Here is a 25505-nt window from a genome sequence, read left to right on the forward strand (position 1 = left end):
GCCATCAAAATGATAAACGTGCCTACCTCTGGCGTAATGGCCTGGTCCGACATATCTTCTTTCTCGCGCACAGCGTGGCACGCCTGCGCAGCTGCCGGAAGCAGTGCGATATTGGCCGTAGGAATGCGCCCACTATAAGACTACCCAAGAGATCGCCCAATTCTTCCACTTATACAAGAAATAGAGAACAAGAATCCCGGCTCTGCATTGTAACGTTACACAATACGTTAAGTTCCGTGCTAAATCGTAGTCAGTTCAGCGCAGGTAGCGCAGCCTGGATTATAAATCAGGGGTAGTGGGGAATCCGCCATTTTCATTTTCCTGTGCTGCCCTCTGCCGTTTTCGTAGAGGCCGGGCCAACCGGTATTGCCAGAAGGAAAGCCTCCGAGATGAATGGAAGTTTCGTGACTTTCCCGCTAGGGGAAGGGCGCATGCGCTGTGGTATCGTGAAAGAGGCGGATTCCGATGGGTAGAGCTAAACTATCACCCCCCCCCCCCCCTCCCGTCCGCCGCCAAGCGCCCTCTCTGGCTGTGCCTATGGTTTATCGTTCTCTAATTTTCAGTGCATACAGTGAGTGAAAATGATTAAGAAGCGAATACTTCCCCTCGCTGCTATGCGTCTGAACGTGCTGCATGCAAATTTTGTGGAGTGGCAATGAGCGTTCTTTTTTCTATTTTCTTCCACGAGTGTCTCTGTAAAAAGAAAAAGAAACAAGAAAAGCAATTCCATCAAAGTACTGAGGTGAAATGAACACGAGGTTGCAATTTTAAACTTATCTTAAAATGATTTCAACTGTGCTAGAACAGACAACTGAAGAGAAGACGAGAAGAGAACACATTGTCTGTGTTTCAAGTGCAGTTAAAACCATTTCAAGATTAACTTACGCCAACTAGGCCAACTTGGTGCTCTACTGAAATTTTAGAGGTCTACTTGACATCTTGGCTGCCGTGCCATATTTTTCGTGTTTTTACTGTTTGTTATCTTCTTCTTTGATTATTTCTACTGGTCTTTTACCTTGATCAGATATTATCAGATGCAGTACGCCCTCACAAAATGTGATTGGAAGAGTGCTTAGGAAGAAATTTTCTTTAAAAATGTCCACAAGACACACACTTGCAAAATAAAGCCACACATGCTTGCTGTAAAGGAACCTTTGCTCCCAAAGTTAATCCCGGTCCAGCAGGGGCGTAGCCAGAAATTTTTTTCGGGGGGGGGGGGGGGGGTTCAGCCATACTTTATGTATGTTTGTGCGTGCGTTTGTATGTGTGCGTGCCTATATACGCAAGCAAAACTGAAAAATTTCGGGGGGGGGGGGGGTTGAACCCCACCAACTACGCCCCTGCGGTCCAGTAACCAAACCAAACGGACCAGTAAAAAAAAGGCAGGTTGCAGCAACTGCTACTTTATTCCAAAGCGTCAGGATGTATTCAGATGTCACATTGCTCAAAGTGACACTCAACAGCAACAGTGAACTTTTTAAGGCTGCGATTTTGCTCAAAAACTCTTATTTTCGTTTGATGGTTGCAAAGTTAGGCTCAGCAATGCTGAGAAAAATGAATGCCAAACGTCTCTTCTTTGAATAAGGCAAGTAACGTCAACTGCCATTGTACGTCAGCTTGACGCCACAAATTTCAATGTACTGACAATGTAATACAGAAATTGACAGGATCATAGGTGAGGCAGACAGGAGCACCTGTCCCATCTGCATCGTTTCTACCAATTTTTGTGCTGCTTTTAATATGCCCTACCAAGTGGCCAAGATGCGTGCTACCCCTCTAATGTTAAACGTATTCCATTTTGGCCATTCTGGAATTGGCTGAGCTGTCAAATCTGATGAACAACAAGGTACTAAGTGGTATTAGAAATTATAACACATTAATAATGAGTAATTGGCAGACACAGTGACTTGATGTAAAAGTTGCACGGGTAACTGCCAATAAGGTTACAAGGGCATTGGAAGGGCTGCAGTAAAGTAGAATTGAATTTCGAAAGGCTCATGCAAGGCTTGGAAAATGAAGCCAAACTCTTTCATTCTTAGCCACGAGAGAACTTGTGTAGCGGGAACGACTTGTACAAATACTTCGTGTGCAGATCATGGTATCCAGAAGCAAGCAAAGTTGGGCCAGGTCCATCTTGAAGGCACGCAGCTTTATTATACCAATATGCACGACCGTCTATGTTGAGAGATGCTTTCCAGCAAAACTACAAACCTCAAATTTGTAAGAATTCCAACAGCAATTGTAAACACAATGTCACACAGGCAATAGCGTTTCACAGGAGGGAAAACTGCTCAGCTGGCCACTACAACGTGGCTACTATGACCTTTTGATGAAGCCTCTTGATGTAACTAAAGGGCCGTGAAACCTGCATTGAAGAGCTGGTTAAAAACTCAAGAGGAACGACTGCTCCCTTAGCTTGCAAGTTTGCACAACAGTTTGTATTACTCTGAGATCTGTTTCGAGCCCTGTAATCCACATCATTCAAGTATGACAAATTCAGTTTTCTGTTGGCAGCACTTCTTCACACAATACAGCAACCAGTAAAGCCAGCCGAGGGCACCGGATGTTTTGAGCATATGCTAGCCTCCTGAGAGTAGCAGCAGTAGTAACACAAAAGACTTGGTAAGCCATTCCATAGACATCACAGTTTGGTTTCCCTCCTGTCATATGCACTCACGAAAGCGACTGATCGTGGAGAGGTGCAAGACTTTGCTCAGCTTTCAGCTAGGAGCACACAGGAAAGCACGCTGTGAAACCTGAAGCAGAATGCAACACCTTGGAGACACACAAGTTACGATTGGTATGACTTGTCAACTTTTTCACTGGCTTGCGACTTGTGAACCAACGGTGCTCAATGCTCACGAACACAACAAATCACTGCGTCAACTGGTGGAGGCATGAAGTTAACGCTATCCGATATACCATTTAAAGGGGCCCTGCAACACTTTTCCAAGTAATCACCGACTTTGCTATCGGAGTTGACTGCCTCACAAATCAACTTCCGCAAAAATTTGTAGAATCTGTTAAGTATGAGCAGGGTTACGGGGATTTTTTGCACGCTTTAAGCGCATTCTCTCTTTGTTCCAGCGAGCACACTGAAAGCTACACAGGGAGTGATGACTAGGCAGTAAGAAGATACGTCAGTACTACGTGTGTCATGACCTTGAGTATCTTTTTCTTTTTTTTCTTTGCATGCGCGCCTAACTTTCAGTGTGACCATGAGCACGCAGGTGTAACTGCATATTGTATGTAATTCTAGTACTGCAGAGAGCGGCGTGAGCACGTCGTGGCTCCCTGCAGTAACTATGCAGCTCAATATGCTCAAATCAGCCGATAACAGTGTTCATGCGTATGACGCTGTAAAAATTTAGCTTTTGTCGAGAGAGGAGCCAGTGATCTATAGCTGACTTTGAAACTTAACTGTAAATTCTATGTCGTGTGTTGCGCTACAATGTTTGGCTCACATGTTCGCTGGAGCCTCAACAACCAATCGGCAGCAATTTTCTGACCATGTTCAAAAAATGTTGCATGGCCCCTCAGAGTGCTGCATGGCCCCTCAAACCAAGAAATCAGCGTTTCGGGACCACCACAAAACACAACTTTCGTGCCCAGATACGTCGTCTTCACACTGCAAGTGTTTTTTTTTTTTTTTGCTGCTCATTTGTGCTGTAGGTAGTGTTTTTCCTGTATACAACATCCATGTCATCACTGGGCCATAGGCATGCGCAGCCTGTACATGTTAAATATAAACCCCGCTGAGCACAAAAATGTAATCCATAACAGTTATGGACATCATTGTCCCACAGAACCCACTTTTGACTTTTCAAACATTACATGCATTCACGGAACACTTCACCTGAGTGCAGCTATGGGAGCATCGCACACTTTGTCATCATTACAATCAACACAAATTCTTCCAAATTTAGCATGAACTATGAACGTCATCTGTAGAAGCTGGGAAACCTTAAAAATTGTTAATCTGATCACAACATTCCTGCTTATATACACTGATGTAGCCTGCACCAAATTAAGGTAGGAGCACTTGACGTTTGAAGCACAAGTGCTAATAGAAAAGGTCAGAAAATTTATGAACACATGCATTATTGCTGCTAAAACAAGCATTTCAGCTCTACTCGAGCTGACTGAACATGCAAAGCTGTCTATAACAATGGTACCAACTTTACCAGTGTTCTTACTTCAGGCAATGATCTGGCAGCTGTTGCAAAGATGAATTTTTTGCGGAGCAGCTGTGTAGAATCCTGCAACAATGCTACAGAGGACTGAAAGAATGATGGTCCTTAATTAAATAACCTTATCTCAGTGTCACTTAAGGTTCAGTGACCTGTTAACACCTTTACGCTTCAAGAAGGCGGCGACTTTTTTTTTAAACAACTGAAAAAATGCAAATATAAAGCTACGATGCAGTAAGAGAAATATTCAAAGCATGGTGCTCTAACCATGCTTCAATGAAGTGCACACATCTCCAAAAGAGAAACAACCTGTTTTAATCAAACCGCTGAGTGTCCAGATCACTGTATGACTTATGTGTTGGAAAAAAAAAATACTTGCTTTATTCTAACAGGAGCCGGAAGTTAGAAATGTGATGGAGACCAAAGTGGCAAGAAACTTTAAAAAAAAGAGAACAAACAAACTGGGTCACTATAATGAGGAAAGAAAAAAACATCACACTGAACTCATTTTCACAGGCAATGCAGAAGTCACGTGATTTAAGTCTTGCGCGCCCCTTTCCCCCAACTCCTGCCAGCGAACACCACATGCGCCACTCCTTTTTGCAGATTCCCCGATCACACAACTCTTCGAACTTCAAAGAACCTCTTCAGGTAGTAGACCTGGCCCAAGGTCATGGCAATGAGAACGATGGCTTCAAAGAAGGCCCACATCACAACCCTCGAATTGGTGCTGTCGTTGACTGGAAAGGAGAAAAGAAAGAACAAGGAGATAAGTGGCTCAATATGCTCATTGAATGTACTGCACAAAGGAAAAAAAAAAACTCACAGTGTCTCTTATGGATTCGCCTAAGACAACTCGAAGGTGAAAGCCATCATCATCATCATCGTTTGAGCGGTCATGCGAGTTTAGTACCACACCGCATTTTTAAGGCCAGCATCTGATGATGAGGCATTTAAGGCTATTGCCTTAAAGGGGCCGACAACCAATTTTTATGGAACCTGTTTTCTTTAGTGCAACGGATTGCTTACTGGTCAGAGTCCCTAATCACGGCACAACAACGTGGAAAACGCCGTGAAACTTTTATAATCAGAATTTTTCAATCTGCGGCGACCATGAAGTTGTATACACACAACACATGCTGCAAACTGTGAGAGGTGAGTGCGACAGCGGCTCGTTTTTATGTGCTGCGGTTTGCTGTTAAGTGCACGCATGTGCCACGGCTCAACTTGTGCCACTTCTCAGCGTGAACTCCTTTTACCTCGTAAGCAGAACAGAATAGAGTGGGGATGAATAATAATAAACATACTCTAATTTTGCACACTAAGATGGTGCACAAAAAAGCACCAGACTATGTACAGCAAATGACCCCACAGTGATAGCGCAGCATTAAGGATCTTACACTAGGCTGCGTGACATACCAGTTTTCTGTGACTTTTAAACACAATTTAAAGATATAATCCTACTCAAATCGCAAAAAGCATGCTTCAATTTGTCATTATAATTCACAGTCTTTACATTCCCACCAGTTGTCAGTCCCTTTAAAAACTTACAATAATATTTGGCATTTAACGTCCCAAAACCACAATATGATTATGAGGGACGCTGTAGTGGAGGGCTCCGGGAATTTCGACCACCTGCGCTTCTTTAACGTGCACCTAAATCTAAGTACACGGGCCTCAAACATTTTTGCCTCCCTCAAAAATGCAGCCGCGGTGGCCAGGATTCGATCCTGTGACCTTCAGTTCAACAGACGAGCGCCATAACCACTAGACCACCGTAGCGGGGCCCTTTAAAAACTTGGGATGGCTACACGACCTTCACCATCATCTGAGCCAGCTACTGTAAGAGGTACACGAACAAGTATTTCAGATCTGGGGATTCTTTAATAACAAAACTGACATGAAAAACAAGTGCTACGGCTTCAGGGTGACAGCACGCCACGTTTCATGACATAGCACTGTTAGGCATTGTCTTGCAGCCAGTCCACCTTAGATTTTATTTTTTTTTACTTTTCCACGAAAGTTTAATATTGGTACAGCATTGAAAGACAAGAAATCAATGTTGCAGTGCCAGAACGTTCGAGCTTCCAACCAGAAAGCGACGAAGGCGCTGCGGAAGTTTGTGCAGTCAATCAGCCTCGCTGAACGACTGTGACCCTACCGTGCTTGTGTGTTCGTGTGTTTTTTCTTTGTACTTTTTATTGCGATAGCAATTATATGGACAGTCTCGGCTGGTTTTTACCGTCGCAGCCGTCATGCACTCTATATGTATAAGTATGTATATTTATATAAAAGTCCCAAAGAAAAATAATTCAGAAAAATGCTTCCGAAGCGCAGAATCGAACCAGCGACCTCTCGTTCCGCAGTACGTGGCGCTAACCGCTACGCCACAAAGCGCAGATCCTTCAGGTAGCTAACGGCGAGCCTTATATACACACCCTTTACCGCTGGCAGTACACAGAGATGGCAGGCGCTTATAAGCGTTTCCTTGTTACCAGCGAGATAGCGCGAGGAGCGCAACGGGCGCATTAAAAAGTCGTCGGCCAGCTCGCTTCTAATATTTGCGCAGGGGAACCTTGCCTTTCCGCTGTCTGCTCGAGCGGTAGTTGCTGACGGGAGGAAATATTTCTGCAGCATAGCAGCGCGTCCATCACAGGCCACTATTCTTGCTATCGCATTCATTGCTTTGCCCTTGCGGCGAAACTGTGACTTTTTCCTTTCTTACCTTTCTATCCCCCCTTACCTCTTCCCCAGTGCAGGGTAGCAAACCGGATACTTTTCTTCTGGTTAACCTCCCTGCCTTTCACTCAACCTTTCCCTCTCTCTCTCTGCCACCAAGAACTTGCTGTGCCACAGAAGAGACACAGAGCAGAATGATAGTGCGCATGTAGCGTTTCTCCACCACCCAAATACATTCTCGAAAACTACAGAAACTGGTACAAAACATCACAACCGATGAAGGCATACCAATACCAATGCCACTGAAGGAGATGAACATGAGGCGAACTGCAACACACCTCCTCAATAGACCATGCAAGTGGTGATCACACCATCACGGTTAAACACACGGCACTGAGAGTGACATTATAGCCACATTTTCTGCATCCTTCTCACTTTCAAAGAGCCTCCAAATGTGAAATATCCGTTCACGCAGCTCTTGAAAAGCACCGTACTTAACAAAAACTTCCTTGCTCAGATCGTTTCAAGGACAAGCTCCAAACTTCTTGTTTCCTTTAGCCACCTAAGATCTGTAATAATAATATCTGGGGTTTTACGTGCCAAAACCATGATATGATTACGAGAGATGCCGTAGTGGAGGGCTCCAGAAATTTCAACCACCTAGGGTTCTTTAACGTGCACCTAAATCTAAGTAAGTACACAGGCCTCAAACATTTTCAAATAATTCAAAAGTTAAAGTAACATTGTTAACTCCACACAAAACTGTGCAAATCGCTTTTCACCTATAGGTGGCCAGCCTGGACACTCAAACAGCAACAATAATGTCACCGTGACTCACACAAGTCGCAAACTAAAAAGTTTGTGCAGTTAAAAAGGAAAAACCCGGTACAATACTGTTTCATAAGTATCTGCTATGCCCAGTGGCTTCTTATTAAAACAGCTGCTGCCAGTAAACCCCTTGTTTGATTTGGGCTGAACGAATGTTCTGGCGTATGCACTGAATTTAGACTGAAAATGTAGTGCCACAGAGTGGTTATGAACACCCTTGCAACTTTTTAATATCATGCGCGTGTCGACCCCCAGATATGGCCGTTTCTAATGTTGGCAAGAAGCAACGAGACCAGCACTACGACGAGTGGCACACCAGCTTTCAGAAAACATATTATCACAGATATAACGCTGATATTGTGTATGCATCTTTACGCAAACAACGTAGCAGATGGCAATCGCACACGGGTGTGCTTTCTGTGCTTGCGCATCATTTTGGAAATTTCATTACTTCTTGCTTTAGGCGCTATTCTGTCCAGGAGTCAACACTCATGCAATATTATTACAAAATTTCAAGGGTGTAGTACTCTTTGTAACCTTGTCCTAAACCCCAGTGAAACCTGCACATATAATGACAGCTTATAACTGATATCTTTAGCTAAAGCACACAGACCTCTGGGAATTGTGCACAATATTGAACAGATTTTTATTGGTTTCCTTAACCTTTTCTTTACTAGGGTTGCTCTACTGTTGTGTGACTGGGCATGTACCATAATATTTTGAGCAAGCGCTCCACCCTTAGCAAATTGAAATTAGTGGCAAAGTGGAGGGGGGGGGGTGCTTTCCCACAAAGGCACCAATATTCAAGGTGGCGGCAGCAAATTTTTCATGCCAGAAAAAAAAGAGTGCATGTGGACTTCCTCACAACTGTTGTCGCTCTCGTTCATAGCACGGCGCATTGCAACGATGGCTTACAAGCGCAAGAAACGCAATGGCAATGCGATCAGACCGCGGGAAGCATGGCATGGAAGCTCCTCCGATGATGAGCCTATGCAACAGTGCTAAGCAGCACACACCGATCTTGGAGGCCCTACTTTTGCCGAATACGTCATCATAGTTACCATTTTTGAATACATATCTCGAAGGCCATGCTTTTGCTCGTGGGACCCGGAAAATCATCAATGAGTTGGCGCCAAGTTTGGGGTGATCATTATGAATGGGGAAAAATATCAAATCATGACAACAAATTTCAGGTGCAGACACTTCGAGGTTGGGCTGCTACGCAGGACTGGATGGGATTCTAGCAGGCCAGATTTGCATGGAAGCAGTGCATGATCCGTGTGTGGAGTGGGATGGAAGGGGGAGCACTCTCCTGGAACGGTGTGAAAATGTGCAATTGGCTGTGAAATTGGAGGGTGCACTTGCTCGCAATTTTACGGCATACCACTGGTAATGTGTATAGAGATGGAAATGCCAAGAAAACAAAAAAAAAGAGATTGAGAAAACTATCCTCTCCTTTTTTTTGCACCATGCACAAGAAAAAAAGGCCTGAAAGTTCCGAAACATATTTATGCACACTTGCTGCCCTCTGCTGGGCCACAAATGGAAGTTACAGGGAAGCGGAGGCAGAGTTAACTACAGATGCTCTGGTAACAATAAGCTGTATAGTCTGCTAGTGACCTCCGAGATACTAGTACCAAAGCGTTGAGACATCAGGCATATCTCAGAGGCTGACAAATATCCTTCAGAGTGGTTAGCAGCTTCGCATGGTTTGTCCCACGGTGTGGTGAGGTCGACAGCAATAGCATCGACTGGGCTATGCTTTCTAGGATATTTGAGAGATATTGCCAACAATGATGCTAATATGCATCGAAACAAAAACATTGCTCCTGCTGTGCTCCTCAACAGATGAATTATCATGCATTCATGAGTGTTGAGCCCAATATGTCAAATGGCACAGTGTAAGGTCATCCCCGTAAATTAGTCAATGGGGCCAGTGATTCTACGGCAAAACTGTAAATAATTTAATAATCCTTGTGAATTAATGGTCAGCAGTTGTTAGTGTCAATGAAATTTAGTTGCTAGTGCCTGTGCCTTATGCCAATCCTTGATGTATAAACCTTTTTAGCACTGGTGTACTACCAGAAAGACTGCCGTCAGGTATCAAGCGCCCAAGCCAGGAAACGATTGTGACTCACTAGATCTGTGGATACGGTCCCTGACCATCATGTACTCTTGCTCGTGCTTCACGGCAGTCATAGATGTAGACAGCTCCTTGATCATCTCTTCCAGCTTGTTTTCGTGCACTGTAGAGGGATAAAAGAGATCGTTATGCAGCCTTGCCTAAGCCAAGCTAAACGGATCACGGCAATGAGTTCGCTAGACACAAATAGCATACATGCACAAAAGAAAATGTTCAACAGTGATAATACCATACTGCACATTTCAAAACCATGACACACTCTTCAAGGTGCAGTGCATTCCCTACCTGAACAAAACTCTCGCTGCTCTGAAATAGCTGATATGGTCTGTGAAAGGCAAAGAATGTAGAGGCAAGTGCCCGTCAAAGTGAACATGTATACATACACCAACCCATTTAACCTTCTGATCTGCACATTCATGCTGCCCAGGCACTCCTACTGGCATGAGACATTACACCTTAAGGTGACACGGAGGTAAGCCACTCATTTGATACACGTGTTGCATATGTGTGTGACCACTACACTGTAGAAAAAAAGTGTATTTCCGCCCAACAATAATCGTCATCTTTTTCCTGCGGTTTTTGTTGCTTTAAGGCTGTGTGTCCGACACTTCTAGGTCACAAGCAATCTGCACACTATCAGCATGGCATAGCATTATTGATAGAAATGCAGCTAGTAGACAGTCTTCAAGGAACAGAGAGCAAACAAGCCATACGACTATTGCTGTGCGACAGAAAGACACTCCAAATACACCTTCCTTTTTTCAAGATTGTACCCTTTAAAAACAGTTTAAACTGGGAGAGTTTTTTGTCCCACAACAATAATCATCAGCCGGCTTGCTTGTGCTCCCTATCTCAAAAAGAAGGTGGCGGTAGCTTTGCCGCGAACAGTGCTGTGTGGCATGCTGACAATGCGTACGCCATCCGTGACCTGCTAGTAGTGGGTGCCAAGCAATGAAGTAACGAAAGGCTTGCAATACAAACAACGATTATTGTTGTGGTACAAAAGTCACAGTTTCACCGCAAGGGCGAAGCAATGAATGCGATAGCAAGAAAAGCGGCCCGTGATGGACGCGCTGCGACTACCGTGCGTCCATCACTACCCGGCAGCTACTAGACAGTTTCAATTTCACGTATGTAGGGACTTCTCATACGCAAACGTGAAAAGTACACGTACGTTACGTGCACGACATCTGAAACGCTTTTAGCTACACGCACGCGACGCGCGGTGAGAGCTACCACGTAGCTCGATCTGCTGAGAATCATGAACACTGCGGTAGTTTGTTCGAGCGCCCACGCGAGCAGACAGCGGAAGGGCAAGGTTCTCGCTGCGCAAATATAAGAAGCGAGAGAGCTGGTCGACGCCTTTAAGTGCGCCCGCGCGCTCCTAGCGCCATCTCGCTGGTAATGAAGAAACACTTATAAGCGCCTCCGTCTCGGAGGACTGCAAACGGTAAAGGGTGTGTATATAACGCTCGCCGTTAGCTGCCAGAGGGATGTACGCTTTGTGGAGTAGTGCTTAGCGCACCATGCTGCGAATTCAGAGGTCGCTGGTTCGATTCCGTGCTTCGGAAGCATTTTTCTGATTTATTTTTCTTTGGGATATTGATGTATATATACATACTTATACATATACGCAGCATGACGGCGGCGACGGCGACGGCAAAAATCAGCCGAGACTGTCCATATAATTGCTATCGCAATAAAAAAGCACACCCCAAAGGGTGCAGCTCTTTCTAGGGTGTATCTTTTCCAAGACACTCTTCTCCAAGCCAAGCCACCTTTCCTGTACCATGTCTTCTCTCGCCGTTTTCTTCATTCATCAAATGCCCAATTACTACCCATCTGTTGTCATGGGTGGAAAGTAGCTAAGCTTTTGGGTGGTGGCCGTGTGGGGAACGGTGGAGAACCAGCATGTTTAGTGAGTTCGTCGAGCCTATGTGGTGTGCTCTGTGAGCATCTCCACATTTGAAACACCTTTCAGCCACTACAACAAACAAGCATGACCCATTCATTCGTCCAATACCTTACAGAACCAACACTAAGAAAACAATAAACAGACCGCCATAAGCCGGTTCTTGTGGCGGAGCTGTAAACAGTCTCGGCCGCCATGGGATTTGGCATGACCGAGACGCACACCAAGGGACAACTCTCTCCCTGGGCAAGGTAAGGTCACGTTTTCCTTCTCGTTTATCGAACTGTTTCAAAATCGTTCGGACTGTGCTTGACTCTGGTGCTTTGGCACCCATGGCAGGCGTGCACCTGGTGCAAGACCCAGTTCTAAACACTCAGCTGAAAAGCGGTGCGTAGTGCTCATGCGTGGTCATACTACACCGAGCCGTGCTTATTAGAGGCCCACACATATGAAAATTTGCCTTAACTCTCGCAAACAGGCCCAGTGATCATAGCGAGAGTACAGAGTGTAGCCGTGAGGGACTTTCCCCATAGTGGCACAGCAACGCAAGCCACTGCCGCCGCAACGTGCTTACTGTGCCCCTTTTGTGTATTTGCCCATGCGCAGAAGCCCTTTGCTTCCCCACAATCCCAGAAGCAGATGTTCAATGTTCCGGGTGCTACCAAAGGCAAATAAAGTGTTTGTGCAATTGTAGAGTGAACTACTTTGTACTTTGCAGTGCTACGCTTAGCGCCTTTGCAATCGAGGGTGCGCAGAGCGGCACCACACATACGAAAGCGACACCGGGCATGGCCCTGTGGCTTGCTAAGCTGGAACTTGAACGGGTCTCAAATCCCATGGGTCATGATGCTACCAGAAATACAACTCTGAAATTCCTTGTCCAGCACTGACCATTCCTTGCCATTAACCAGTTTCTTGTTGCCGTAGAAAATTACTTTTAGAAAATGCAATTTGCTTCACCTGTACTCTTTTTTTCATTCTTGTTCGCTTGATTTTCAAATTACTTGCTTAAGTTTGCCTTGTTTACAATAATTTTACTGCTCCCACCCGTGCTATAATAGCCATTCTATAGGGCTGTAGTTTGTTGGAATAGATATATCCACCCTACATGTTTCAAGGTCTTTCCTGCTTTATTTCTTCTTTTCAATGTCAACTGCAAATATTTATCTAACAATGCTATGGATAATGCTGTAGATATGTCTCACAAACTCAAATTAATGAAAACACTTCATGATGAAATCGCTACAAAATAATACAGCTCACAACTGCTGGGTTTTAATGCCCCAAAATTATGCTATGATTATGGGGACGCCGTAGTGGAGGTCATCGGAAATTTTGACCACCCGAGATTCTTTAATGTGCACCTAAGTCTAAGTACACAGGCCTCAAGCATCTTCGCCTCCATCGAAAATGCGGCCAGGATTTGATCCCGCAACCTCCGGGTCAGCAGTTGAGTACCATAACCACTAGACCACAGTGCTGGGTAAGGATCAAGATCATATTTATTTGGGCGGTATAACAGGCTTCAGTAACGACCATAGATTGCACTAGAACCATGGTTGTCGTGTGCTAATGTGTCTTACAATGAAGTCGTCCTAACAATGTGAGCCCACGTCAAATGAGACCAATGCAATACTGTGTCTTACCGCAATCACTGTAAAAATGTTTAAAAGAATTCTGGGGCTTTACTTGCGAGAACCGCAATATGGTTATGAAGCAATGTGAAATCCTTAGAACCCGGGGTCTCACTGAAGCCAATGTTTCTACAAACAGTCTTGTTTTCTTCAAAGTTGCTACATCGCTTCAAGTATCCATCTTCGCCTAAGTTGCAGCCTTGAAGAAGACAAGACCGCTTGTCAAAACGGTGGCTCCAGCGACAGCCTGTGTTCCAAGGATTTTTCATTGCTTCAGGCTTCCATGTTCCCCTGAACTAATACAGTTATGAGGCACACCGTAATGGGGAACTCCAATCAATCTTAACCTCCTGGGGTTCTTCGTTAGACACCTACATCCAAGTATGTGCTTTTGCATTTTGTTCCCGTTGAAATGCGGCCTCCATGGCCAAGAATGGAACCTTCATTGAGCTCAGCAGTGCGACACCTTACCTACAAGGCTACCACGACGGCTGCGTTTGAATATCTGAGTAAGTGCGAAGTACTAGAATACTACACATGAATAGAAGCATACGAAAAGTATTAAGTGCTATATACCACCTACAACAGGGAATTCAGTGTACTACAACAAACCGACCCAAACTTAAACCCACCTTCCTCTCCCTCCTGTGTTTTGGTCGGGGCATCACCAATGTCCATGGAGAACATGACGATCTTTGGTGTCATCGTGGACATGGCGTTGCTGAAGCAGTAGCGGTAGACTCCGTCAGCATAGGCTGCAAACGTGTATTTCCCACTGGACTCGCGCTCCCCGGAGTAAACCACTTTGCCGTCAGGTCCAGTGATCTGTTAAAAAAGTCAGGAAACCTTAAACAAACACCAAACTATAGTCTAAACGTATGAAGAGTGACACTATGCGCAAAGTGAAACTGATGGCATGATACTTTACAGAGGTGAATGTTCACAAGATACCTGTCTGGCTGCAAATAACATAATGGTAGGTCACCAAGCTTTCAAAACGACAGGCACTTTGGAATCTTTTTAATTGTTTCTGACTTAGTCCTATCACTAACTACTTGGCAAATTATATGGAAATGATAGGTACTTAGCTCATACACAAGGCCTTTTCAATTGATAATATAATAATTGTTGAGGTTTTACGTTTCTAAAACGATATTATTATGGGTGGTGCTTTAGTGGAGGTCTCCGGAAATTTTGACCACCTGTAGTTATTTAACGTGCATTTAAATTTAAACACAGGGGACTTTAACACTTCGCCTCCATCGAAATGAGGCCGCCGCGGCAGGGATTCGAACCCGCCACCTGCTTGTCAGCAGCCACGCACCACACCTTTTAAACTGATCTTTCGTGGTTGAACTACAGGTAAAATATGGAAAAGGATAGAAAACAAGTGGCAGTTGTCACGCAGATTATGTTGGAGGAGCGCTACGTAACAATTGTTTTTGCTTGCTGGGAAATAAGTAAATCGCCGCACCACGAACCACTCGAATTTTCTTGTTTTCGACTAGGTTACGTTCGTTACCGAAATTATTGCGTAAAACTGGTAACTAAACAAACGCGATAGCCACAGCAAACTTGTGAACGCGCCGCAACTCCTTCGTTCATTATCCACCGCGTGGCAGTAGAGATAGTCCGATCGTAGAGTTACTGTATATATACAGGAACTCTATCCGATCGGGTATCAGGGCGTTACTGTGAAGATAAACGAGTCGTTAAGAAGGAGGAGTCCGTAGTAAAACACGTTACTTATACCCGACCTTCACTACGACGTTACGCTGACGTGCCACTTGACGGACATCCACCCACAGCTGTTGCGCTACTGTAACCCGTCGACACGCATAACGGAAAATGATCGCGTACAACGATACGAGTTGGAAACGGTAGGTCTACAACGAGCCGCGAAATTCCACGCTTTACGCACCAGTTACGTCCCGAGGGCTAGCAAGTGGGGCGGAGGGTGAAACCCGCGAGGCGGACACAACGGACATAACAGCCGTGTCGTAAACAACGAGCAATCCGTCGCAACGCTCGGAACTACAAGTGAACCGGAAGCGCAGCGTGTCAAGTCGTTTACGCCATACCTTCACGTCGATGTCCAAGAAGCCGCCTTCGGCGACTTCGAACGTGAGACCCATCTTGGTGCCGGACTTGGCCTCATCGTGGAAGCACTCTTCGGCGTGTGCGTCTACGGTGATGAACAGGGCACGGGTGTAGGCGAAGCACAACACCAAGACGGCCGTCCTTAGCGCTATGTACACTGAATACATGTTTTCGTTTTGTTCTTAGTATACGTGTGCGTGAAAACTTGGAGGGGAGAAAAGTTACGATCACAGTGGTTCAACGCCGCACCGCTCTAGAGACACATAACAACGCCGTCTGCCACGTTTGTTGCTGAAAATGCGCATGCGCAAGCAGCCGGCGACCAGTGTTGCCGGAGCTTCGCGTGAAATTCGCCAGAATGAAGTAGAAATATTTTTATTACCCACAATTTATTCTAGTCAAAACAAGTAACATAAAAGTATTAGCTTTGAAATTGTATGCGAAAGTTAATAAACGTGCAGCAAAAACAAAACGTGTTTGACGACTTATTTAATGTATATTTGTTAATGACATATCGCAACCACCTTAAATCCAGGGGGCGCTGCGAAAGGTAACAGCAGGCAAACATACATGGATGCAAACATAGCAGCCGCGAGACGCGAGAAAATCGATGTGCGGCAGAGTTTGATGATCTGCGGATTGTTGCGTTGCTGTTGGAACTTGGAAGTACTGCATTTTCTAGTTTGCGATGTAAAAACGTGGTGTTGTCGAGGGTGAAATTGTCCTTGCAACCGAGTACGTCATTTTGCTTGTCGCGAAAGGTAAGGTTGACGATGAAATAAATGTTGTTGCACAGTTCGTGTGAACGTCCAGGCGCACAAGAAATCCCAGTGCGGCTGCGGAGTGTTTTTACTAAGCCTGTGATCTCCGATGGCCAATGCTCCTGCACTGCAGGTTTTTCGCAAAGTGCGAACACGTAGCGGCCGTTCATCCGTTGCTAGGTAAATCATGCTGTGCTGTCACCGGCCGTGCATTCAGCAAGGCAGACAAACTGTGCGGCACTGTTTTGTAGGTAGGTGGGCTAACGCAGTCGGCTGTTGCCATTGGGCATCGTTTATCAAGTGCTGATCGCCTAGAGTACAGTGCAACCTAGAGCATCACGGCGACACTTCAGTATTTTGAAGCGACTTAGTCTGCCGATTACTTCGTGAGGCGGTGACGGTACCAACGGTACACTGAGCGACATAAGATTTCGCGTTGCATATTCGGCGTGGCTACAAGAGGCGAAGAGAAACAGTGACTGCTAGTGCTAGCTGCTAAAAAGATGATGGCAGGAAACTTGTCCATCATTATTTGTTATGGTTATCATCTACCAGTCATGTCTTGTACTAGGGAGACACACGCAATGCGATAGCGCCAGCCGGAGCAATATTCTAGCGCTACAGTGACGCCCGCCGAAAGCACAGATTCGCCCAGCGATATTGAAAGCATGCTGAAGTTCGACTGTGCCGAAAGCCACGCTTTACGCAGTTCGCGTTTCTTTCCATCGCGATATAGTACGTCACCACGAGCCGTTCGCGAAATCTCGGCGCCCAGTGACTCAGTTCTGAGACCACGTCCTGTCATCCGAGCCTTGATAAGCCGTGCAAATCAACATTCCTGACGCGGATGCCGGAGAAACCGATGCAGCCAGCTACATCTGATCATCAAACATCCAATATCAAAGGGCCTGTAGACAGGACCACCAGCAGCGCAGCAGCAGCAAGTCCGGCTGACGGCAGGCCGATGGGGAGGCATACTCGCTTGCCGACTCGGCGAATTCACGGCATATTCAAACGGCGCGCCTAACCGGAAAACGCATGACGTCACTTCCGTGCGGTGCAGGAGTCGTTTCTGTGTGGGAGCGGCTCGTGCATCGCGCGGCGCAGCAGTCTCTGCCAAAAAAAAACCGTGACAAACTGTATGACTTCGATTACCACCTACTCAAGCAGTCGTTCCGAGGATCCCTCGGGGCCCGGGGGCCTGAAAGACCACGCTTTTGTCCTGCGGCCACCAAGAGCGTGCCGTGAACGCACATCTCAAGGCGTAGCTAGCGTAGCCTCCAGGATTTTAACGCCTCAAACTACAGTGTACCTCAAACGGACGCTTAAAAGATCTCTAAGGCCACGTTTAAAATACATTAGTTGAACTTTAGTTGACAAGATGGCGCTGCAATAAAAAGTCCGCATTGGAAAGCTGAACACACCCGCGATTGAAATAAATAACAGACGGTTAGAGTATTGGTGCCAGAAGATTGGAGAGAAAGGACAAAAATAAACATAGGCGTGCGCACAGAGGGGGCAGGGGGGGGGGGGGCGCCCGCCCCCTAATCACCTAAGAGGTGGGCGCAAAATCTGCCCCGTACATTGACCCTTCTAGTCACCTTGGAGGGGGGGCAAAATCTGCCCCATACATTGACTTAGTAGGGGGGGGGGGGGCTGCGATGAAACCCCCCCCCCCCGATGGGGAACTCTGCGCACGCCTATGAAAATAAATATTTCGAAAAATAAGGACAATCTGCCGTAATGAGCAGAGAACTGGGCTGAGAATTTACGTTCTTTTTTCCTTAGTAAGGTAGATTTAATCGAAGTAGAGGAATTAAGCCAACATTTTAAAAAAAAAGGAACACGTGTTTCTTTTTTTATTTGTCGAGCCTGGTGGCACACTTGCCACCGCCCCGATATAAAGGGGACGCTCATAGCATCCATCCATCCGCGCATTTTACCGCATTGTTTATCTGAAACGATGTTTTACATTTTACCGTCAGATGTTTGATCAATTTGATCACAGCGGTCGATATTCCTGAAAAGCATAGGTCACAAATCGGCGCAAGAGTTCCTGTCCAAAATGTTCGTCTCTGAGAAGCGCCGGAACGAGGTCTACTTTTTTCAGGGGCGTAGCAAGAAATTTTTTAGGGGCGAAGCTCCTTAAGGCGGCACCCGTTCGTCCCTCGTAGTCGTAGTCGTAGTCCGTAACCAGTCTTACGCTTTGACCTCCAAGGTGGTGCCGGTGGGAGATTTTTCCTGTGCGTTGTTGAACAATAAAAAATTCGCAGCGGTAGCTAAAAGCCGACTTCTTCTGTCTCTCATTCCCATTAGCAGCCATTCTTTACCTCCAAGGTAGTGCCTGGTGAGATTTCTCCTGTGGCGTGATTAATCAATAACAATTTTGTTCAAAACGCTGTTGATTGATGAAATAAACCAACGAAAGACGCCAGATGTTTTGTAAAAGCAAAACGGAAGAACGCCAGATGTTTCTAAAGCAAGAGGAAAAGACGCCAGCTGCTTAACGAAAGACGCCAGATGTTTTCTAAAGCAATGGTTTTCTAAACAATGAAAATTCACAGCGTACATGTAAAATTAAAGTGAGCTGCAAGTCGTCATAACTCATCGAACCTTTAGTATAAACGCGCCCTATCTCACGTCGGTGATGATGTACTGGGCAGAATTCACGGAAGATTCACGGTTTACCGATGAACCTCCGCAGCTTCGCCCACTCATCATCATTCACTCCGTGGATATGATGATGATGAATTAACTTTATTGATTGCCCTGCGAATTGGTGGGATGGGCCTGGATCCCGCCTAGGCTTCGGCCAAGGGTTGCTGGCCCTTGGCGGCTTCCTCGGCTCGCTGGACGGCCCAGAGTTGTTGCTCCAGGTCCGAGCTGAGCAACGCAGACTCCCAGCGCGCGCGGAGGCTGTCGCTGTTTAAGGCTGCATCACAGCTATTGTTTATTATGTCTGGACATCCCCATAGTATGTGCTCTAAGGTGGCTCTAGAGTCGCAATGCCTACACTTGTCTGTCGTGTATAAGTCTGGGTGTATTACATGCATGATAGCTGGACTCGGGTAGGATCGGGTTTGTAACTGCCGCCATTCGACAGACTGTTTCTTGCTTAATTTCGGGTGAGGCGGTGGGAATGTACGCCTCTGCAATCTATGGTGTACTGTAATTTCGTGAAATGTGGTCATTCTATCTTCCCACTCCCACTCATCGGTATTCCCTGAGACGGCACTAATCGATGCTCGGTCTGTAAGCCCTCGAGCCATGCGGTGCGCCGCCTCATTACTACCTTCTGATAGTGTGTGAGCGGGTGTCCATATCAGATGGACACTTTTTCTTGATTATTACCGAGTTGTAGAATTTGAAGTGCCTCTGGGGAGATTCGGCCGTTTGCAAAGTTTCGTATCGCCGTCTGCGAATCACCGACGATCACGTCCGCTTGTGTTTGTGCTATGGCTAATGCGATAGCTATTTCCTCTGCGGTTTCTACGTGTGGCGTACTGACGGTAGCACTCGTCAAACATTTTCCCTCATAATTTATCACCACGGCTGTGTAGGCGCGCTTGTGTCTGTATCTAGCTGCATCTACGAATACGGTGTCTATGCTGTGACCAAATTTCTTTTGTATATCGCGTGCTCTGCTTTCCCGTCTGCCCTGATGGTGGGCGGGATGCATATTCTTGGTATAGGAAGCACGGTTATCACGCCTCTAATATGTCTGGGCATATCTACTTTGACGCCAGGTTGGGTGTGATAAGTAATACCAAGCCGATCTAATATTTGCCTGCCTGTTTAGTTTTGGATAGGCGTTCGTATTGAGCGATGCGTTGTGCCTCGATTAGCTCATCCAGGGTATTGTGAAGACCTAGCTGCAGTAGACTATCGTTGCTAGTGGTGATGGAGAGTCCAATTGCTTGCTTGTATATTTTCCTGATTAAACAATCTAATTTGTATCTTTCTGATGAGTGCCATCGTAAGTATGATGCTACGTAAACTATTCTGCTTATTACAAACGCTTGAACTAGTCTAAGCAGATTGCCTTCTTTCATTCCGCTATATTTGTTGGCGATGCGTTTAAGTAGCCGCATGATTTGAGACGTTACAGCGTCTAATTTGCGTATGGTCTCTCCATTATGGCCGTTACTTTCAATAATGAGTCCCAACACTCTGATCCTGTCCACCTTGGGTATAGGTTTACCATCCGCCGTAGTGAGGTGAATTTCCAGGTTGTTCTTTTCCTCGTAATAGCGTGGTTTTCGGCCGCGTCGTGATGGTTTATAAATGAGGAGCTCAGATTTCTCTGCCGAACACGCCAGCCCGGTTCCTGATAAGTATTGTTCGACTGTTTCTATTGCACGTTGTAATGTATTTTCAACTTGTCCATCACTGCCATCGCTCACCCATAAGGTAATATCGTCAGCATAGATGGTATGATGGAGGCCGTCGATTTCCTGTAGCTTTGCTGGTAAGCCAATCAGAGCAAGATTAAACAGCATCGGAGAGATTACTGACCCTTGGGGCGTACCTGCGCTTCCGAGCTGTAGTTCCTCGGATACAATGTCTCCTATCTTAATACGTGCTTTTCGGTTAGTTAGGAAGTCTCGAATATAGGTGTATACTCGCTGGCCTAGGCCTAGCTCTGTTATTCTGTTTAATATTGTTTCGTGCGTAACACTGTCAAAAGCTTTCTTGAGGTCTAATCCTAGAACAGCTTTGGTGTTTCGACTTGTGTTATCTATGATTTCATGTTTAAGTTGGAGCATTGCATCCTGTGTCGACAACTTTCTCCGGAAGCCCAACATGGTTGGCGGAAGAACGTCGTTGTCCTCGAGATAGTTTGTTAGTCTTGTTAGGACAACGTGTTCCATAAGTTTCCCAGGCAGGAAGTGAGCGAGATGGGCCTCAAGTTCTCCAACTGTAGCCGCTTGCCTGGTTTAGGTATTAGATAATCTGAGCCGTTTTCCATTGTTGTGGTATTGTGCCTAATTCCCAGCAGTCGTTAATGTACTTGGTAAGTTGTTCTAGAGAAGCATCATCGAGATTTCGGATCATCTTGTTTGTTATACCGTCAAGACCTGGAGCCCGAATTGGTATTAACCTTTTGTAAAGCTGCTCTCAGCTCCGCTTCACTGATCTCTGCGTCTAGTTGTGCGTTTTTGGTGCCTGTGTAATGTGGGTGTATTGCTGGCTTATCCCGAGATAAATACCGTGCGGCTACCTCATCAATAAAATCTTCTTCGGTGTTTTCATATGCGTGTAATATTTTGTTTATGTTTTGTTTATACGTGGCTTTAGTGTCCTCGGGACTCAAAAGGTACCTGAGAAGGTTCCAAGTTCTGGATAGCCCTAACTGTTTATCCATAGAGGTGCATGTTTCCTCCCAGTGTTGTTTGCAGAGCTGTTGTGCGTATGTTTCTATGTCTCTGTTAAGCCGAGATAGCCTTCGTCGGAGCGTCCTGTTGTGTCTCTGGGTTTTCCATCTTCTCAGGAGACCTTGTTTTGCTTCCCACATATGTAAAAGTTTACTGTCTACCTGTTCCATTTGCGCTTCCTGGGGGATGACTTGTGTTGCTAAGTTAACATCCTGTTTAAGCTGCGTGCTCCAGTCCCCTATATCTGAGATAGTATTATCCTTTTCCTTGCGAATTTGTCTGAGTTTGTCCCAGTCTACAATTTTGAGCTGCTTGCCCTTAGACTTGCGTGGCCCTGCTTTTACAGTGATTTCGAGGATACTGTGATCGCTGCCTAGATCTTGTAGCGTGTTGAGCCATTTTGCATCCTTAATGTTCTTGGTAAAGGTGAGATCTGGCGTAGTATCCACACTAACACTAGACCCTCGCCTCGTAGGAGTCATAGGGTCTGTGATGAGAGTAAGGCCCTGTTGTTGTGCATCTAGCCATAGCTGTCTGCCTTTGGGGTTTTGATATTTGTATCCCCATGCCATGTGTTGAGCGTTAAAATCCCCCCCAATAACTAAGGCTCTGCCATCCGCGATAGAGAGGGTCTTGCAGAGAAGTGATCGGAAATTGGGATGTCTATTTCTTGGGTTGCTGTAAACATTAAGAATAAATAAACTTTGATTGTTTTTCCTAGGAGGTATTAACTCGATTAATAAATTGTCTACATCCGCAATACCTGTATCATGCTGTACGACCGTGTGGTGACGTTTCACTAGAGTAGTGACAACTCTCGTCTCCCCGTCGGCACTACAGAATGATCTGTACCCAGATAATTTGGCCTTACAATGTGTCTCTTGTAACAATATGACATCAGGATGTTCCTTATTAATTAGGTATTGATGTAAGTTGGATCTCTTTCTACTGTAGCCTCGACAGTTCCATTGCCAGATAGTATAATGGTCGTGTCGATCCATGGTGGCAGTTACGGTTTTCCGGTCCCCTCCACTGTAGATGTCGAGGGTCTCATATATGGCTTACTGGTTGTTTGATGAGGCCGCCTCCACTGGTTTGAGGTCCCCACGTCTTCATACAAGTCTCAATATCGGTAAATCTAGTAGCTATTGTGTTAAATTATTTTGCATTTCCGTCATAATAGCCTGTGTAACTTGTTGGGTAATTTGTCCAGCCATTTCTTTAAAGCTTGAATCTAGGATATCTAGTTTGTCTTCTAGACTGTCAATTTTCCTGTCGAGTGCTCCTGTCTTTTCTCTATAGTTTATTGGACTTAGTCTTTTTAACTGTGATCGTCTGGTTATCGTCTGTGGCCTTGCGTTTGGCTGGCGTGTTAGCCTCTTCCTCCATGTCTGCCACTTGTTCTTCTATACTATCTATTTTGATACCTCGCCCGTTTTTGAGAGTGGTGTTTTCTGCCCTCAATCTACTGTTTTCTTCTTCTAGAGCTACAATCCGCTGATGGTGTTGTAGCATAATTTTTTTCATTTCTGCTAGTTCTTTTTCCAACTCTTTGTTTATAGCGTTCGATTCAGCCTCTGCCTCCGCGCGCGCTCCGGAAGCCCCGTCAGCCCAGCTCACCTGTAATGGGGGTCCGGTGTTCTGGTTTCCCGTAGTGCCTTTGCTGTTGTCGGTGGCCTGGGGTGGCTTGGTGGGCTTGACACTGCGGGTTGTGGACCTTGACCTTGATCGATTGCTGGAGCGTGACCTGCTCCTGACCCTTGTGAGGGAACCCGATTTGTTCCTGCTGGTTGTACTTGGGCTTCTTTGCTTGTCAACGTAGTTGTCGTTTCCACCTGTTCCTCTCTCCTGGCACGTTCCCATCTTCGTCGTTTGACGAGGTATGGAATCCGATACCTGGCTTGGCAACGTTTATCCCCCGTCGGGTGGTCTTTTCCACATAGTTGGCATTCTGCTTTGCAATCATGGTCTTGCTTTGGATTCTTGGTGCTGCAGCCCCGACAGATTTTGTCGGTAGGATTGGGGCAGACGTCCGCGCGGTGTCCAAGTCTGCCGCATTCATAGCAGATGTCAAATTGTTTCTTGTAAAGCGCGCAGCGAACAAGCGCTGCTCCGTAGTTCACATAGCTTGGGACTCCGTGGATATGCTGTGATTTTTTTCGGAAGGAGGGGGGGGGTAGAGGAGGTTATCGCGTCCCTTTATCTATGTTCGTGAGTGTTTTTCTATGTGTGCGTGCATATATACACAGGCAAATCTCTAAAATTTCGGGGTAGTTTGAACCAGTAGCATAACCGAACATTTTTTTCGGGAGAGGAGGGGGGGTGGGGTGGAGTTGAACTATATATTGCCACGAGCATGGGATGACATTGCGCTATTCTACTGTGTGTATGTGCCACTGTAAAACTGGCGAGCGGAGAGGAAGTGGAAAGACGAAGAAGTCGTGACAATATGTATGTTTCTGCGTGCGTTGCATGTGCGCGTGTGTGTGCGTGTATCTATACACATTCAAAATTGAAAATTTTCGGAAGGTTAGAACCCCTTCCCCTCACCCCCCCCCCCGTACAGCGGCGTAGCCCAGAAATAGTTTTCGGAGGAGATGCGTGTGTGCATGTGGGGGGGGGGGGGGGGGGGTCACCTCCTTTAGGTATGTTAATTGTGCGTGTGTTTGCAGCACGACCCTCCGTTTGCAAGTGTGCGCCTGCATATAAACACACACAATACAAAAATCTTGGCCAATGGCGTGGCGGTAACGTTACCCTAAATCTCACCTCCTCTCCATTTGTTCGAGCATGATTATTTCATCGCAAGTGTTATGTGCATGTATGTATGTAAGCAGCACGTAGCCAGGATTTTTTTTCGGGGGGGGGCCCAAGGCCTAATTGTTCGAAGAAAGTCTTTCCATGGCAAAAACAAAAAAAAAAAGTTGCCTGGTAATATAGAAGGCTGGAAAAATTTCGGGGGGGGCCGGGCCCCCCGGGCCCCCCCCCCTTGCCTACGTGCCTGTATGTAAGTACCCTCACTACTTAGAGGTGATGCGGGCTGGAATCGCCAGTCACGTATCTCGTGTGTACGCGCGCGCCTGCTTACCATGGGACTCTCCCAGAGGAAGTGTCCATGGCATCCTGAGGTGTACTCTTCCAAATGCAAAACTGTGAAGGCACAGCGATCAAATGCTCTGGGCCTGCCCTGCGCTAAACGGTCTCAATGGGGACAGACAGTTATGGGAATCCTTCCTTCACAGCCAGGAAGAAAAGACCAAAAAGAAGTCATCCGTCAAGCCCAGGCCGCCTCCGGAAGCCAAGTAGTTCCGGCCCACGTCTAGGGGGAAGTAGACAGAGAAAGGGGGATCGAGCTGCGTCTCACCCTTATCACCCATACTCTCTGACGGGTGTGGTGTTCCTCGACTGACAGACAGTTACGTCACCCCGCCCCCCACCTTTCTATTTTCCATGAAGAACCTCTTCTCAAATAAAATGCTTCTCTCTCTCTCTTGGGGTAGTGGCTTTGCCGGGGGGGGGGGGGCGGTAGTTGGACCCCATCCAAACCCCTTCTCGAAATGTTTACATTTCATATGTTATATGCGCGCGAGCATACAAACGTACATAAATTCCTGGCTACGCACCTGGCTCGGGGATTCGATCTCACCCAACTTCTCCAGAACCCGAAATTTTTCTGCTTGTACGTGTTATATGGAAGGCGAGTCCAACTTCATGAAAATTTAATTCCTACGTTTCCGCGCTAGCGCGGTGGTCCTTTCACTGGGCCTTTATAGAGCTGACGAACGCTGGAAAGAGAAAGAAAGACGCCACGCCGATTCAGCCCGAAAAACGGCGTTCCTGGGACGGCGGCTACCTATAAAAAAACTGATCGCTTAGTTAGTAG

At 46.1% G+C, this 25505-nt stretch overlaps 1 protein-coding gene across 1 annotated transcript; it reads right to left on the reverse strand.

Annotated features, from left to right (window-relative positions):
• Window positions 1-4482: 4482 nt before the first annotated feature.
• LOC119389832 (transmembrane emp24 domain-containing protein 2) lies at window positions 4483-15784 on the reverse strand. The gene is made up of 4 exons (XM_037657229.2): window positions 15468-15784; window positions 14019-14211; window positions 9836-9943; window positions 4483-4930 (listed from the first exon to the last, which is right to left on the reverse strand). The coding sequence occupies exons 1-4, from the start codon at window positions 15651-15653 to the stop codon at window positions 4806-4808; spliced, it is 612 nt and encodes a 203-aa protein (XP_037513157.1). The 5' UTR covers window positions 15654-15784; the 3' UTR covers window positions 4483-4805.
• Between the last annotated feature and the right edge of the window lie 9721 nt (window positions 15785-25505).

This window comes from Rhipicephalus sanguineus, chromosome 4 (genome assembly GCF_013339695.2).
Source record: "Rhipicephalus sanguineus isolate Rsan-2018 chromosome 4, BIME_Rsan_1.4, whole genome shotgun sequence".
In the NCBI taxonomy this organism is placed as follows: Eukaryota; Metazoa; Arthropoda; class Arachnida; order Ixodida; family Ixodidae; genus Rhipicephalus; species Rhipicephalus sanguineus.